The 18,515-nt window shown below is 31.4% G+C and overlaps 2 protein-coding genes across 3 annotated transcripts; one reads left to right on the forward strand and one right to left on the reverse strand.

The window, feature by feature from the left end:
* The first annotated feature begins 1,937 nt into the window (after positions 1 to 1,937).
* On the forward strand, positions 1,938 to 9,174 carry LOC107485393 (4-hydroxybenzoate polyprenyltransferase, mitochondrial). 2 transcript variants are annotated; one of them, XM_016105918.3, is made up of 11 exons: positions 1,938 to 2,222; positions 2,772 to 2,849; positions 4,214 to 4,389; positions 5,280 to 5,942; positions 6,740 to 6,875; positions 7,414 to 7,535; positions 7,658 to 7,727; positions 7,831 to 7,980; positions 8,208 to 8,343; positions 8,462 to 8,558; positions 8,911 to 9,174. In XM_016105918.3, exons 4-11 carry the CDS (start codon positions 5,509 to 5,511, stop codon positions 8,978 to 8,980), a joined length of 1,215 nt encoding a protein of 404 aa, XP_015961404.1. In that variant the 5' UTR covers positions 1,938 to 2,222; positions 2,772 to 2,849; positions 4,214 to 4,389; positions 5,280 to 5,508; the 3' UTR covers positions 8,981 to 9,174. The 2 variants fall into 2 exon arrangements, with proteins under 2 accessions (XP_015961404.1, XP_015961403.1); XM_016105917.3 differs by lacking the exon at positions 2,772 to 2,849.
* Positions 9,175 to 9,374: 200 nt separating this feature from the next.
* LOC107485394 (BTB/POZ domain-containing protein At3g08570-like) lies at positions 9,375 to 13,298 on the reverse strand. Its single transcript, XM_016105919.3, has 4 exons — positions 12,827 to 13,298; positions 12,481 to 12,547; positions 11,216 to 12,376; positions 9,375 to 10,697 (listed from the first exon to the last, which is right to left on the reverse strand). Exons 1-4 carry the CDS (start codon positions 12,904 to 12,906, stop codon positions 10,173 to 10,175), a joined length of 1,833 nt encoding a protein of 610 aa, XP_015961405.1. The 5' UTR covers positions 12,907 to 13,298; the 3' UTR covers positions 9,375 to 10,172.
* Between the last annotated feature and the right edge of the window lie 5,217 nt (positions 13,299 to 18,515).

The raw sequence follows: 18,515 nt of genomic DNA on the forward strand, positions 1-18,515 counted from the left end.
AGGAAGAAGCAACGGCAGGTTTGGAGCTAGAACCGGCAACCGTGACTAAAGTGTTGGTATTCCAGTTCGAACCACCCGAGCTGTATACCACATCAACCAACTTTGCCAACAGCTCTGGTGTCCTCACTTCGGGAAACTGCCGGCGACAATGAAATATGACCTGCAAGTCCTCATCACTCCCGATCGTGAAACAATCATACTTCACGGTATCCTGGAGCATCGTGATTAGAATGCGATAGAAAAACTTCTTAACCCTTTTCACACCTTCCAGACCAAGTTTAATCAGTACAGAGCTAACAAGGTCATCAAAGCTTGTCGTAGAACTCACGATAATACATAGAGGATCCTTATGGGTGAACTTCACACCGGAATGAGTTTTTCTCTTAATTGATTCTCTGTGGTGAACCAACACTAGAAAACTGTCCTCACTAACCATCTGACCCCTCTCTAATGAGGGCAACTCACGTTCATCTCATATATATAGAGCTCTGGTACACACTAATTCGAATCATCCTCATTCGCACTATATATACGTAATTTGAATCATGTCATTTCGAATTATGCCTTTCTTCACATTTCCTACTAATTCGAATCACTAAAGTTCGAATTATGGTTTCTACACTTTTACTAGTAATTCGAATTGTAGTCAATTTGAATTAAGCTTTCATAATTTGACCCATGTAGCTTTGAATTACATGCAATCTTCCTTGTGCATAATTCGATCCATATTGATTCAAATTACGTACAATTGTAATTCGAATTTTGTTGTTTCGAATTACATTAAAATGTCCATTGGTTGATTGCCGAAACAATTTTCGTTTTTACTGATATGCATAACATCTTCCTCAGCCTGGCTTAAATACGTTTTTTACCCTTATTTAAACTTATATGCACATTAATAAATAAAATTTTACAAGTTATTTGAATAATTATAAATTAATTGAATCAAATTTTTATTTATCAATTTACTCTTAATTTTTAAAATTTTTAAATCATTCTTAAAGCTTACTCTATTTTATTCTAATTCCATTATCCCAATTCTAATTCTAACCCTAATTTCGAGAACCTAAAACTCACTAACACACATATTGCCTCACCTTCACTAAGTGCATGTTTAGGCGCTATTATTTTGTTAAAAAATATCTTTTTTTAATAAAAAAAGATCTTTTTTTTACTTTTTAATGTATTTGGCAAATTTCTAGTAGTAAAAATAAAAGTACTAATAAAATAAAAAAATCTTTTTTGAGAAGCTGTAGTTTACATCTTTTTTAAAAGATCTTTTTTTTAAAAAAGATATTTTTCATGTAATAAATAAACAAAAAAATACTTTTATATTGTTATATCAAACATAATTGATAAATAAAAAAATTATTTTACATAAAATATCCAAATATAAAATTATTTTTATTTCTTTATAAAATTTTTTAAATAAAGATAACTAAAAAAATCTTTTCTTAAAAAGCTCGCACAACAAACTCTAACTCACAGCTTGAAGAAAAAAGAAAAAGGGGGAGATAACAGAAGCAGCGAAGGAGATGAAAGAGCGGGAGAAGAAGACGGCAGTAGTGAGCGAAATCACTGTCGTTGCCGACGCCATCCCTGAATAGAGAGAACGACGAAGGGAGGAGAGAATAAGAACAAAGGGAAAAGACCGAGAGAGATCGTGCTCAGGCCACCGTTCCCTAACCCTCACCAGTGCCTTCCTTGTCGTCGCACCGCTAAAATCCCCTCCGTTGCGCCTCCTCATCGCATCTGTCTCGCCGTTTTGCCCCTTGTGGTTCGCGTCTGCCTCGCTGTTTCTGCTCTGATTATAAAGACATTGTTCATATATAATTGTTTTTCTTTGAAATTATTGACGGGATGGTTTTTTTTTGTCTTAGTAGAAATCTAGATAGCACTATTATAGTTGATACTGATGACTATGTTTGTTCTGTTGTGTTGCGATTAGAAGATCAAGAAAGAGCAGAGTTCCTTAAGTTCGTCGGACGATAAGGCACCGGAAGTTGATAGCACACCCAACAGAGTTTCAGAGGATCTTGTCAAGTGTTTGTGTAGCATATTTTTGAGAATTGGCACATTCAGTTGAGTGATCCTTATGGTATCTATTCAGATTCCAAAACAAGAAGAGATGTTGGTGCATACAATAATTTGTGTGAGATTAAAGGCTCCAATGTTGATCTCAACCGAACAACAAATGCAGTGTATCTGATCCACAGATTAAAGTAAGTTATATAAAGGGTTACTACTTACTAGCTCTTCTTGGTTGTTATGTTCTAATATAATAAACTTGTTCAAGTTTCTACTTGGGAAGCTTGCTTCTGGTCTTACTCATCAAGAGAAGCTTGCATTTTATAATTCCTGCATGCTGAATGTAAGATATATAATTTGATATCATTAATATCTTAGCCTATGTAACATGTTGAGGACACACATTCATAGCATAGTAGAAGGCAATATATAAAACGTAAGCAGATTATGCATACAGTATAACAAGAAAACATAAGCACACACATTCATAGCATAGTAGAAGGCAATATATAAAACATCACACTATAATATACAATATGACACAAGAGTAGCTCAGTCATACAAGTAGAAAACTATGATATAGCATTCCTCAGTTACTCATATAATATCCCAGAGCCGGGCTTGTCCAAAAGGCCCCAAAGCTGGGCACCTAAGCTAGCTTAACTCTATGACATGCTTATTCTCTCTGAGCATACCAGCAAAAGTGAGAAAAATACTCTAAATACTCTAACTCCTCGTCTCAGGTCCAAAGTCCCTCGTAGAAAACCATTGGGCCGCTGCTGCCTCATCTGGATCATCACTTGGGGTGCGTCTGGATCAAAGTAAGGTGTACTAATAGGATGCTGAAAGGGTCTACCGCGTACTACATACCCAGAGGAGACTGACAGTTCACAGTTCCTCTCTCCTCGGTTAATTTAGGAGATTTTTTTATTTTTATAAATTAAATAAATATAATAATTACAAAAAATAAATAATTTTAAAAATATTTATTGAAATAAATATCTCTTTTTTATCTCGTTTATACTGTAAACGAGATAATTTTACATGTGTAAACGAGATAAGAGATGTAACCGTGTTAATCCCTATCATTTAAAATTGACAAAAATTGATCAAACATATTTATTTTAATCTTTTCTACCAACCTTTTTATGTACTAATTGCATGGTAAAAGTTTAGATTATTGATATTATTAATATTTTTTATTATTTTCAATTTTTTTAAAAAAAATACACATATCTAGTTTACACTATAAACAAGATAAACACGTGTCGCATATCCCTCGCTTATCTCGTTAGATATTTATTTCGGTAAATATTTTTAAAATTATTTATTTTAGTAATTATTACGTTTATTTAATTTATAAAAATAAAAAATCCGTTAATTTAGGTTATAGGGAATTGCGATGTTATAATTTTTTTTTATTTCTCACATTATTCTCCAACCGAACATATCAAAAATTAATCTATCAGTGTTGAGCTTTATTTAAAAAATTGTCGTTGGCCAATAGATTACTGTATGTATAAAGTGAAAATTTCCGACACTTGTTTAAACGAGCTAGTGAGCTAATCACTGTACTAACCTAATTTAGTTATTGGGATGTTATAATTTTTTTTTTGGTGATTATTGGGATGTTATAATTTTTTTTTGGTGATTATTGGGATGTTATAATTATTAATGATGATTAGTGTGTTGGGCTTTTTTTTGTATAATATTGGATGGGGTGGGTTATGAAGTATTGGTATTCTTTTCTGGGCAGTGAATACTTGATTTTGGATTTGGGTTTGTATATGGAAAAAATATAAACCAAATTTATATATAACACTAATCATAAAATTTAATTTAATTATTCTTTTAGTATGTAGGTCTAAAGTTCAAATCATGATTTGAGATTTAAAAAAAGTATGTTGGAATTATAATTTAATTTAATTTTAATTGATAAATATATAAGTTCTTTTTTGTATCATCAGTTATGTCTTTTTCCTCATGAATATAATTAGTTGTATTATAGTGGTAATTGTGTATGATAATATGGTAAAACTGTAATTTTGTTTTAAAAAATTATAGTTTAGAGATCATATAGTAATTACGTGAACATCCAGAGAAAGAAAATGTGACGGGTGTGAGTTATTAATTATTATTATTATTATTATTATTATTATTAGAGTTCCTTTTCTCTACTTGGCAGTTGGCAATGGCTTCCGAGTTTGCAAGCATGTTGTGTGGTGTTTCCTCCTCGGAATGAAGGTGGCAGATGCTATCACAATACTCAAGTCCTTTGTTCCCATGCCCATGAACTTCGATAACCTTTCTTCTCTCTCTCTTCCTCTACAACAAAGAAGAGCCTTCAATTCATATTCCCAGGTCAAATATACCAGCATTCACAATTTCTTCTTCTTGTTTTTTCTTGTTTTGAATATGGTAGAAATATTTTTGAATATACTGAATGGGTTGTTAGATAGGATGCCGTGTTTGAATTTGTAGCTACACTGTTAGTGATGCGTGCCACATGTTTGATCAAAGTTCTTAGTGAGTGCTAGAAAATATGCTGCTTTTCTATTTTATTTTATTTTATTTTATTTTATTTGTTCATATGTATATATAAAATTAGTAATTAAATAGATTTGAATTATTGTGAGCTTATTGGTTATATATATATATATATATAAGAAAATGTAGGTCTTTGATCTCTGGACTCTCTTTCATTTCATGCTCTGGCTCTGTCACCTACATGTGTTCTTTTGTATGAGAAAAAAGAAATATGTTTTCAAGAAATGAAAAAATAAAACGATTATTTAGAATTGAGTAGAGAGAATGGAAACAGAACATGTTTCCACAAACAATCATACCCTTAGATTGTCCCTTTTCTTCATTTTCATTTTTTTAACACCACACATAGTTTATTTTGGAGAAGATCAATCTTTTCCACTTATAATATTGATATCCTAGAGATGCAATCAAACATCACATGAACATTAACTTGCATATTGGACAGTGTTTTAGTAACTGAAACGTAATGTTTTCCCATCATTTGGTTATTTAGACCCAACTTACATCCTTATGTTTGAATGTTATCTTATTTTGAAGCAAATGACTCCATGTGGCACTCTATAATTTAGTTGATGAAGAAATTATTAAAATGTCATGTTAAAATTTTTGAATCCTTATAGTGGTAGTTAGTTTAGTTTTGTGCATTCTTTTATTATTGAAGAATTTGGAAAATGCTCTTGAAGCTCTATTATTTTTGTTTTCAGGATTTTGTAAGTTCAATGATTTCTGAATGAAAGCTCATCCGTACATGAAGAGTGATATCGAAGTGTTGGATAAGCTTTGTTTACTTAATATACGTTCAAGATGTGGGTCTAAAAATTTAATATAACCATGAACTTTTGTTGCTCATCCTCCAACTGAATGCTTACAAGTTTTTGAAACGAGTAGCAACAAAGAGACTATCCCTCTAACTTGTTTGATTTTGATAAAAATATGGCATCAACTTTGATCTCTCGTGCTTCACGTAGGTTTCTCAAATATTCTTTCCCTTCTTCAGGCCTCTCAATACAATATCCTTCCCCTTCCGTCTTCAATCCTTTAATCTCCACTGAACCATCTATAAGCATAAACCGCAACTTCTATCCTTCGCTCGGTCCATTTGGGCAATACCACCATCAGGATTCTGAATTTGAATCTTTTAAAACTGTTCGATCTCTCTCAAATTTTCAGTTTGTTCAGCACATCTCTACATCACCTTCGAGTTTAAAAGAGGGATCTGAGGGAAATAAGAATCAAAGTGGTAATGTGGGTAAAGCAAATATCTCTTGGATTGATTTATACTTGCCTAAGCAGGTTCAGCCCTATGCACAGCTTGCTCGCCTAGATAAGCCCATTGGGACATGGTTGCTTCTATGGCCTTGTATGTGGTAAGTCTTCTATTTACTTGGCTTATGGGTATATGCCTTGTTGTCGACAAGCAAGGACAGTTCAGTAATTTTATAATATGAATTTGATTGTTAATTGGAAATATATATGTTACACTCTTTGAAATAGTAATGAATGAAGAAATTTTAAAAGAAATGATCATTCTATTGATTTGTAATTTTATTCGTACAACTTAATTTGTGGTAACCTGGTTACTGAGTCTAAATTAGTATTCTTTATCTTCTTATTTAAGTCCACAAGATTAGATAAGTTAAAGTTATTTGTTTATCGTTAGTACTATAAGTAGTTAAGCACCATCCATACCATACATATCCACAACAAAAACCTTGCCTTTGTTGTGCTTTATTTCTATCCTAAAACCAGTCCAAGCTGCGCCCCTTGAATCTTTCGTACTGCATCTGCATACATACGTATGCATGTACCCAAGGGTTGTGTTATGCAGTCAACTACGAATCTTTATAGCATGGATCGTAGAACTTTATGTATATCTTCTCACATAATACATGTTATTTTGTTTTACCTTTTCTTAGTATTTTCTGCAAAGTGCTTCCCATACAACTTTAACAAAGCCTACTATTCATGTTGACAGAAAATAATATGAATTGAAAATATAGGTTTTTTGTGGTCCAGCGAGAGGTGTTGCCTTTTCTATATTACATTATGCTTTGAAGTTGTTTCTCTCTCTTTTCTGCACTCCACTTTCTAAATTCATTCTTCTTCTATTTATTTATTTATTTACTAACTCATTTATTTACGTTTCTAATTATCAATGCCTTAGGTCAATTACGTTGGCTGCAACTCCAGGACAGCTGCCTGATTTTAAAATGTTGGCATTGTTTGGATGTGGGGCTTTGCTTTTGAGGGGTGCTGGGTGTACTATTAATGACCTCCTTGATCGCGACATTGATACAAAAGTAAATAGAAAGCTTTTATCTTTTGTATTTTTATGTAGTGAGAGATACTGAAATTGTTATTTCATGTTGTAAATTATTTTTTTACAAGTGCATGTTATTAGCATAGTGTGAATGTTTAACTTATATATTTGAATTAAGTTAAAAAAATAATCTGAAAACTAAGTCATGCCAAGTCTAGTGCTTTGGTATTTCACATGGCCTGTAAGTTCATGTAATTTGCATTTGAAGGTTTTTTTTATTTTTATTTTTTTTTTACTTTTTCTGGTTCGTTTTCACTGTCCCTACCCTGTTTCAAATATGATTCAAAATATAAATCTATCAATTTACTTGCATGCAACATCCCTTCGATTTTATTGCTATGGCATCACATTTCTGATTTTGCTTTAATATGAGTATCGAACATGTGATCTTATTTGATGTCATACCTACCTTGGCCATTTTACAGAACTCATTGAGCATTTTTTATTTTTTTGGGTTCAACATAGCTGATATTAGATTCGATATTATGAATGATACTATACATAATTGTATGATGCAGGTAGAACGTACAAAGTCAAGACCTGTGGCAAGTGGTCTTTTAACGCCATTTCAGGGACTTTGTTTTCTTGGTTTTCAGTTAACTTTGGGTCTTGGGATTCTTCTGCAATTGAATAATTATAGGTTAGTGTTAACTTTGAATAGCCAAGTCTGTGATCATTATTACATCTACATGACTACATCAAGTATGAAAATTTGAGTATTGCCAAAATATTGAATGTTTGTGGTTTGTGATCTTTTTGCAGCCGTGTTCTGGGTGCCTCATCCTTGTTGCTTGTCTTCTCTTATCCCCTTATGAAGAGGTTTACATTTTGGGTATTGAATTTCCTCAATTTTAGTCTCTTCTGACAGATTTTATTGTTATCTTTGACATACAATCTCATTATGCTTTATATGGCACTCGTAAATTTTTTGTTAGCCTCAAGCCTATCTCGGGTTGACCTTTAATTGGGGCGCTTTGTTAGGATGGGCAGCAATTAGAGGAAGTCTAGATCCAACAATAGTGCTGCCACTTTATGCCTCTGGAGTTTTTTGGACACTTGTTTATGATACAATCTATGCTCACCAGGTGAAAACAACATTACTTCCTGAAGATTTTTTTCCTGTGTCTTGCTGTTTAATTGCTGCATGATATATCCCGGTGTGGGGTGATTATCTTGACTCCAATAGTTCAGTGTGTTATGAAACAAACCATAAAATGATAGAGTACTTGCTACCCTCCAATACAAATTATATGATTAAAGCATTGTAATCAAAGTTCTTGGTCTCTGCGTATATTTATAACCTTGCATTCAGGATAAAGAAGATGACCTAAAAGTGGGAGTTAAGTCAACGGCTTTGCGCTTTGGTGATTTTACAAAGGAGTGGATTACTGGGTTTGGGATTGCATGCCTTGGTGGTCTTGCTCTCAGTGGCTATAATGCTGAAATAGGTATGTCTTATTAGTTATGACCCACTTTATGTTCTCTCTGTTTCGAGTTTTTAGGACTATATTTGGATTCCAATGGTTATTTTCCTGTTCAACCTTCTGATTCATATTTGTGGACCAGGATGGCCATATTATGCATTTCTGGCAGCTGCATCTGGACAACTAGGCTGGCAAATATGGATAGTTGACCTCTCATCACGTGCTGATTGCAATAGCAAGTATGTTTTGGAAGTTTTTATTTAAAGTTCACCCAGAAAAAGGATTGTTGCATAAATCCATGCATTAAATTTCATTTTCATTTTCCAAAGACTAGTAATTCATATGGCTTTACTGCAAGCGCTTGATGATATATTTATATGCCCTCAGACCTCAGCAGATAGAAATCCCCCAAAATTCAGTGATTATTTAATTTCTCTATTGGTTACTCTTTCAATGTTATATCGATGGTTTCAGAAACTTATGATGCATCCACCTGTTCATTAGTTTACCGTAAAACGTTTAGTTCTACACTTCTAACCTCTCAATGTTGAACTTAATGAACTGACTTTTGTACCTTTCGTTCGCATCCAGATTTAATTCAAACAAGTGGTTTGGAGCTATCATATTTGGTGGAATCCTAGCTGGAAAACTTGTATCGTAGGGGTAATTTGTCTGCTTGAATAGTTATTTTTTTGTCTTGTAATAATTTATCAAATTTGCATGTATTATACCAATTGTCATGAGTCATCAGTCATCGCCTTAGGATATTGTATGATTTTACTTCCTTACCACATATAACAATTTTTGCCTACAAGAAAAAGTTAAATGTTCGTGTTATTATTTCTTTTGAACCAAGTGTTGTGATTCTGAAAAACTATCTGCAAGTGTGCCCAAGGAATGGAGCAGCTTTCCTCCAATACACTATCATCATTACTTTTCAACAAATCCAATTTTATCGAAGTGATGTTGGGAGTTTTTTTTTTTTTTTGGCTGAATGTTGGGAAATGGTTGAATTGGAATAGCTCACACTTATATTGGACTCGAAGGGAAATGCTTAATGACAGTTGATCAATGGTTAACTAGTTGAGCTACTTGATTACCTTATCATTACAAGGTAGATAACTTCTACTTATGATTATTACGTTAGCAGGGCATTTTTCATGAAGGAAAAATTACTCATCGAAAAACCAAAAATTCAACTGACGAGAGACAAGGTTGAATGTCATTAGAAGGTACATGGTTTCTTGGTATTCATGTTGCAATTTTAGTAGTCTGAAATCTTAAACCAATGGTGTGCCAATCTAAGGAGTAAGTCTATGATCCTAAGATCAGATCATTCTAAGCATCTTGCATTTTTAATTTGGTGGATTATGAAGCTTCCTCTTGGTGATTTATCTGTGTAGGACACTAGTTTAGCAGCTGAAATCATACCTAGGATATATTTGTAAAACTGGAGTAAAAATTTTCATGGATGAATTTGATATGTGAAATTGCACATGGAGTTCATCCTTGAAAATTCCACTCCATTTTTACTTACAACTAAACATACTCTTCAGGTGTGTTTGTCTGTTGAGAGAAAGGAAGGGAAGAGAACGGTTTGAATGATAGAATGGAGTTATATCAAGTTCCTCTATCCTCTCTTTCTCTTCAAAATCTCAACTCACAAACGCACTATTAGTGAGAAAAAGGAGGAGGAAGAGAAAATGTTAGGACATTCAAGTTCAACTGCCAAGACTAATTATCAAAGGCAGAGAAAAATTTGGGGCCAACTTATTTACACTTTGTGATCACCTGAACTGAAAGGTTAGAGCACATGATGCTGCAAAAGGCTCAACTATGCAGAAGAAGAATATCTATGAGACAGAATATTTCCTACTCCTACCAGTTTTTCCCTCTGAAGCCCTAGACTTCCTACTTGATTTTTGGCACTTTCTGCCACCTTGACTGCTGAAAATCCCAATTCTCCCTATCCCTTTGGAGAGGGAGGTCAAGAATGTTCTTCCATTTCCTGCTTTATCAATCATGCCTTGTTTCATGAACATCTGCTCCTTCTCTAACTCACTTAGCCTCACCCTCATCCTTGAAATCTCAAGCTTCAGCTCCCGGTTCTCTCTTCGCAGAGAAGCGTAGTTATCTCTTGGGGACATAGCAGCACTTGGAATGCCACTGCTTATTCTCTGTGACAATAGACCATCTCCTGAACTCCCTGACACTGCATTCTTCAACCGTAGTTGCTCGCAGTACAGGACTTGCACCACCATCTGCAGTGGAAGTCTATCATTCTGTGCAGCATGGTTGCATGCTTCTTGAGACAGTTTCTGACAATCTATAAACTTGCAAATCTTCTTGCATTCTTGTTCTGTTAGAGCTGGATGAGCCTGAACAAGGAGGAAAAAGTAACATTATCCAAATGCAAAAGAAAAAAAATTTAACAAATATAACCAATGCTGCATGGTTGATTGGTTGAGAATGAAATTTAAACTATGTTGCATAAAATTTTGCAAAGGTATAATAGGGTAGGGATACATATACTATATCTGCTATATATAATGGGAATATATAAAAGTTTCGGTTTAAAATTCCCTTCTTTATATATATACATAAAAGTAGATTTTATAATTTTTAGGATTTGAACCTAAGACTTCTTAGATATAATGTAAGGTATTTTTCATCTTGTAATTACAAATTCATTATTTAGATACATATTTAATAGACAAAAGAGTGAACTAATAGACACGGTTAATTCCTATTAATATACTAGTGGTATATTGTTTACGATTATAAATAAAAGAAAATTGTAATGTAAAATAGGCATAATTTGGATAATATGTGAGTGCAAATATCTAGAGAGAGAAGATATGAAAGAAGATCATTTATGAGTCCAAAACAAATGTACCTTGAGATAAATATCCACAGCTCTATAAAGGCCATCATCAATTACACGAGCATACTCAGGTAGTATCTCAATCAAACCAACAAATTTCTGCATGCTTAAGTAAGGATCGGTTGCAATTTCTGCAAGATAAGCATCAATAAGCTGCCCTACTTTTAGCAAAGAACCATGGCTACTAGTTGAGCCGAAACCATCGGAATCATATCCGTAATCATCGGCTTCTTCCTCCTCAATCCGCTGCAAAAAATTCTCCAGCAACCTGTGAACTGTATCAACATCAAACAAGGAGTCTCCACTCTGCAGAGACGGTATGAGAAGGTCGTCGAGCGAAACGGTTTCCAACCTCAATGAGATCCTCCTTTCAAGTTCAAGCCTACATGGAATTGCTGCACCCAAAATGATAGCCATCTTCAACATTCCAAACATAAATGTCAGTGGAATTGAAGAGTTTTTATCTGCTGGCATGAGACTCATAAGAGTTTCCACAATAGTCCTCTGGTCCAATTCCATTGTTGTTGGACTCGAATTTGCCCTGGAAGGATTCAAGAACTGGCTTTTACCAATACCCTTGAGTGACGATTGAGCATAATGCATAAGTGAAGCCATGATGCTCTCTGATCTAACTCCCATTCTCCCCATGGCGCATATAACTCGCTGGAAGAAATCGATGCGCAAGACCGATAGATCCTCGACCCACCATGCAATGACACAATCCTCCTTTAGCTCTCTGGACTCGCCGTCGCACTCTAGCCGAGATAAACCGGAAGCTAGCTGCTCCTTGCATGCATTCATTGCTATGGATTCCACACACCTTCTTGGAATTTCAATCTGCTCCACTAGTGGTGGTAACATCTCACAGGTGGATAAAACTTCCACTGATTTCTGAAGATCTTGAAAAACAATGTCTTTCAGATAAGATTCTGTTCTTGAGATGAGGTTTTGGTCTTTGTATTCCTCTGTCATTTCAAGGTACTCAGCAGCGCAACGTAGCCTCGTAACATTGAATGTAGTGATCTCAAAATTCATGCCATAGCAAAACTTCATGGCTAGTTCAAATGTTTGGTGTCCCCCTGGGAAATTGAGGAGTTCCAAGCTCGAAACGGTTGAAACCTTGGCATCAGCAACCATTTTTCGGATCTTGCCACTTAGAGTCATTAAGGGAAACTTCATGAATCAAGACAAAGTAACAGGTTAATTTTAGTTTCAATTGTGACTTCAACGAGAACATGCTTATGAATTTTCTCAGGAAAAAAAAAATCTGATTTTACCTTGTGCAGCAAAAATGATTCTCCATCAACTACAATTGTAATGTCACCGGCAACGTCGGCAAAAATTCTGCAATTAAAAAGAACAATATGACAATTACTTTCAATCTGTCACAAAATCTTATTAAGGGAACATGATCTCAAAAATCTTGTACATCTTTTGATTCCTTCTATCCTAACAAACTATCAAGCACAGTTCTTTGAAATCATCAAGCATGCAATTTTACTAGAATTATTTTCATGAGAATGTAGATCCTTCTTAAACTCATGTTGGATATTTAGTTTTCACTTCAAGGTTAATATAAATAATATGCTTAGTCTAGAAACCGTTTTTGTTTAGAAGAAGTACCTTGTAGTGAATGAGTTGCAGAACTTAGGAGTAGTGGCTGGAGAGCGTTTAGAAGAGAGAGATGAATTCTCAGAAACCATTTTTGTTTTTTAAGTTCTCCTTTCCTTTTTCTAATTTTCTTCCTCCTCCTTCTACTACCTCAGTTGTGAAAATGTTTCAGAAATAGCAACACAAAAAGAAAAAGCTTTGTTGAGAGTGAAATTAAACTAAGGAATAATGTGTACGGCTAAGATTGTTTTGTTGAGGAATATTTTGGAACTATAACGCTCTCTCCCAACAAAAAAGAAAGAGTGCTCTTCTCTCACACTCACACAGTCACACCAAATATAGCATTCAATTATTATTCACAACACATTTCACAAATTGCCATGACATGACAGGAAGGAACACATAATGATGCTTTTCTTTCTCTCTTTTCGTTTTCATCAAAACATGAGATGTTTGGTGTAGTCAGCCTATGGTCTTATTCTCAGACCCATCTTTTGCTTTTTGGCTGCTTTTGTTTCCCACTTTTGCATTATATTACTATCATCGTTCAACATTATTTTATCGATTTTGTTAGGTAAACAATAACTTCCATAAACAATGTGAACAATGGATTTAAAATTAGTCTAATAAAGTAAAAAACACACTACACCTCTATGGAAATCACAGAAATCACAAGTGAAGAAGAGAGGTTACCGTAGCATTGTTCACTAAACTTATTGTCTATCTATACTTTTTCTTATTTTATTTCATACCAGCTAGTAATAATGGATTTTGAAAAAAAATGTTATTAAAAATAAAAAACAAAAAAATAAAATATTATAAAATTTAAATCTTAAATTCTAATCTAACTTTAAATGTTAATAGTATAACAGTCTTTAAGGATGAGTCTTATATAATACCATATTATATACTATATACATAGTATATACACATTCATATTTACACGCTACATCATCTAAGAAAAATATATACCATGACTAAATAAAATATAAATTATATAATTATATAAACACATAAAAAACTCATAATGTAATCAAGTATTAGTGTTGGTATTGGACATAAGACTTTACACTTAAAAAGAGACTGAGTGATATGCCAAGATTTTGGCAACAGGGGAGTGCCTCTCCTTGTGTGTGTGTGTGAATATGCTTTCTTGGTATTCGGCTTTTTGAAATGGGCAAAGACAAATAAACGGTGGATTTATGGCATTTAACTATGCCAATTACTCAATCACAGTTACACGCATTATTAGAGCATAAAATGTGTCCCTTCAAAAATCAAATTTACAGCCTTGCTTCTTTCCCTGTTATTTGCAGCTTTGAATGTTCTCTTTTGGGAATATGCATATAATACTGTTAATTATTGGAGACATTTGTACAAAGCGGTTACGATGGAATTCAAAGTTCATACATATGACAATTATTGGGCTGATACCGTTCTTTGTGTCAACTTTATGCTTGAGACCATTTTAAACGCATTAGTCTAGTTTAAAAAGGTTTAATCTCTACAAAACACTTGTTATAATTTTAAGAAAAATACATTTTCAAATTTTTAATATTGAATTTAATTTTGAAGTATTATTAGTGTAAATAAATTTTGAATTTGCACCCAATTATATATAGTTATGCCAATAAAAATAAGTCCTTTTTATATTGATATTGCGTGAGTTATATATATAATTAGATGATTTTGCTGTAGTATGATTAGATTTTTATTTAAAACATTGAAAATATTTTTTATTATTTTAACTTAATAATTAATAATGTATTTTTTTCCGACAGTATATTCTAACTTAGCATATTAAGGATTAATTTCCGCAACTTTGAAAGGGTCTGTAATTCTATATAATTGTTTTTTTCTAAAAAGTAAAAAATAATTTCTAATCATAAAAGATTCGAATGCTTACAAAAGTGACCATGACAAGTTAAAACTAAGAGGGTATTTAATGGTGTGGAGGAGGTGGTTGGAGGGGATGGGTGGGGAAGGAAATGAAGTGTGGTGGTGTTAGAGTTGGTAATAATTAGGGATGGCAAAACGGATTGAACCTGTCGGGCTGATTCGTCGAACCGCTAAAAAAGACGAGTCGAACTAGATTTTGGAACCCACTAAATTAAAAAAAATTCGTCAAATTCGTACCACCAAATTTGTGGGGCAGGCCAGTCTGCTGGACCAAGGATTTTTTTATTAAATAAAAGAATTATTACTACTACAAAATTAATAATTATATAATTTTTAAACATTTTTTTATTTTTTATTTTTATTCTTCTTTTAGTTATTAACTTTATTTTACAATTTCGTATATATGTTTAAATTATGTGACTTATTTTTTAAAATAAAAAATGATTCTATTGATAAATATTATTTTGAACAATTTTATTAAAGTTAAAATTAAAAAAATAATAAAAAACTATTTTTTATTTGTATTTAATTATTTAATTATTTTTTTGATTAATTTTAATAAATTTTATTTTTCAAAAAAAAAAGAGTCAAGCGAACTAGCCGCCGACCCACCAATCTGCCATAAAGTGGGGGCAAGCTAGCATTTTAAACTCATTTTAGTTGGTGGAGCGGGTTCGCCCCATTTATGATACGGGCCTAAGCGGAGCGGGGGTTGAGGCGAGCCGACTCCTTTGCCACCCCTAATGATAATCAAAGGGGAAGGGAAATGAGGGAGATGGAGAAGATGGTGGTGGTGAAATGGGATTGTGACGACGGAGAATGATGGAGGGTAGAAGCGGAGGCAAAAAGAGTGGCGATTAAATTATTAAGGTTAGGGATTGAGTTTAGAGATAAAGGAAGATGAAAGGTTAGGGGTATTTACAAAATTATGAACAAAAATTTAATAATTGTTCATTTTTGTCGAACGAAACTTATTTTATATGGGTATAACTTTAGTTTCAATTTTTATAGTTAATTTTGCTAGCATTCAAATTTTTCAATATCAAAAATGACTATTCACTTTTTTTCTAAACATAAAGAGAGAAATATTCTAATAAAGGATAAATTTGTCATTTTTAATTATAAAAGAGTAGTCAATAATTTTAATAATAATTGATTTATATATTTTTATGATTACTTGTGTGCCTTCAAATATTTTATAATAATACAAAAACAAAACTTTATAAGTTTAAGTCTTTGAAAACAAAATAAAAAATGGGTAGAATTCATAGTTTGCCAAAAAAAAAATATATTGCTATTTTAAAGAGATCATTATCATTTGAAAACTTATCTAGATGACATTAAATATATGATTAGCTTATTTGATATTATTATAATCATTGATCAATAAAAGAAATGTACTGCTCTTAAAAAATGTATCACTTTAAAAATTTTAACAATTTATTTAATCAATACAAACTGTGATCCTCTTTTTTTTTTAATCTCTATCCATATTAGCCAAACCAATGTTTTGATTTTCTGTTTAATAATAATTCGAATAAATCTTAAATAAACTTCCAAAAATTTGAGGTAAATAAACGAATTTTTATCCTATATTTATGAAGGATTATGTTATTGTACATCAAATTAAAATTAACCACTAAAATCAGTCATCAGTATAAAATATATATTAAAATATAAATATACTATAAAAATAAATTAAACTATACATATATTTATACACAAATAATATATTAGTGATTGATTTTAATAACTAATTTTAATATACAAATAACATTTCTCATTTCAGAATTATATATCCTCTTTTAATTCTGTCCATTGAGTAAATAGAATTTATTCTTTTGAAAATTATATATAAAAAACTTTATAGAGAATAAAATATTAGCATATTGCATATTGCACTAATCATGGAATCCAAAATCTTGTAATGATAATAAGTTGCCGTGATATCAAGTTACCATGCAGTAACGTGATTATATGTGGTTGAAAAAAAGCAAAAGGTGTTTTGAGTTGTTGATAGGGCGGGCATTCCAGAATCCATAAATAATAACATTGAGTTTTGCATTTGAGGAACAAAAGCAATGGAAGGAAGAAGGGTCAAATGGTCAATCTAAGTTGATGAAGAAAAGAAAAAGGAAGTGAGGATGTGATTGGAAAAAGATAATTAAAGTGTTGTTAGGGACACACATACATCTGACATGAACATGGATCGATGCTATCTCTAATAAGGTGTCACGGAACTCAATAAAGATGCAATTATTACAGACAGCACCAACCTCTCTCTCTCTCCCTCTCTCTCTCTCTTGTTTACAAGAATAACAGACACAAAATCTTGTTTTAGAGAAATAGTGTTTTAAAACACTAATTTATATATATTTTGTTTGTTATATAAAACACATAAAGATATTAATAAGAAGTACATTTTGTTTTTTTATTATTTCTATTAAGTTTTTAATAATTATATTTTTATTATTTTTTAAATTGTGTAAAGAAAAAGATAAATTAAATATTATTTATAATATTTTATATTTAATTTATTATCTAACAAAATATTAAAATATTAATTTTTATATTTCTATTTTTTTTATTTTTTTTCATGATACTAGTATATGTATTTGTATTTTGTACGAGGTAATATATAAAAATATATGAATTTAAAAAAAATGAAAATACATAAAATAATTGTCACTATAAAATGTTTACAAAATAAAATTAAATTTAAAGTTTAACTATTTTTAATATTATATCTGTTTTTAAAATAGAATAATTGAAATATTTATATTAATTTTTTTATAAAAAAATTTGTGTAAATTATATTGATGATTAAACTTGCAAATATCCTTAGCTTCCTTAATTCATCTAAACCAAATCCTTCTTTAATTCATGTGCAAGAACAAAATTTTCAAGTAATTTTTATTCTTAACTTCTGAAAATATCACATGTAGTTAGCCATGTATTAAAATCGGTCGGAAAAAATATTTTTTAACATGTGCTAAAATTTACTCTTTGAAGATTATTTATTATAAGTTTATAACATACATTTCCACTATTAGTTTTAAGTTTAATTATATTTTGGATCTTACAAAATAATATATTAATATTTACGAGCTATAATATTTAAAAATAAAAATAAAATTTGTCACTCTAATATTTAGTCTCAATTCAATTAAAATTTTATATTATTTTTAATTATTCTATCAAAATAATTATACAAATGATAAAAATTTGTTAATTTTCTATCAAGATGATACTATTTTTTTAAAATGAGATCGATATTAATTTTAATGTAAATTTTAATTCTAAATTAGTTCACTTCTTAAAAGTATTAAAAATAATATTCTAAAAATATTATATTAGAATTGTTCTTATTACGACAAAAAAATGCTATTATAGATAATTATTTTTATTAAAATTTATTTAGAATGACTTTATTTTTTTGATAACATATTCATTCCCAGAAAAGCAACATGACATTATTTCCAAGCCTCTTTGTCTGTAGCCTTGTATATAACGTACGTTCATTGAATTGATCAATATTCATATTAGTTTGTGTGAGACAAACCAAAACAATCTATACTACTTAATAAGGGTTAAGTATGATTTTAGTCCCTAATGTAGGGACTGAAAATTTCTTTTGTCTCTCGACTTTTTTTTGCTTTAAAATGGTCCCCAAAGTTTCAGTTTGTTTTAAAATCGTTTTTTTTTACCAATTATATTTTTTTTATTACCAAATTACCTTTTATTAAAAAAATTATAAAATAAAATAAATATAAAATAAACAAAAAAAAGAAAAAAAGAAAGA

This window comes from Arachis duranensis, chromosome 4 (genome assembly GCF_000817695.3).
Source record: "Arachis duranensis cultivar V14167 chromosome 4, aradu.V14167.gnm2.J7QH, whole genome shotgun sequence".
In the NCBI taxonomy this organism is placed as follows: Eukaryota; Viridiplantae; Streptophyta; class Magnoliopsida; order Fabales; family Fabaceae; genus Arachis; species Arachis duranensis.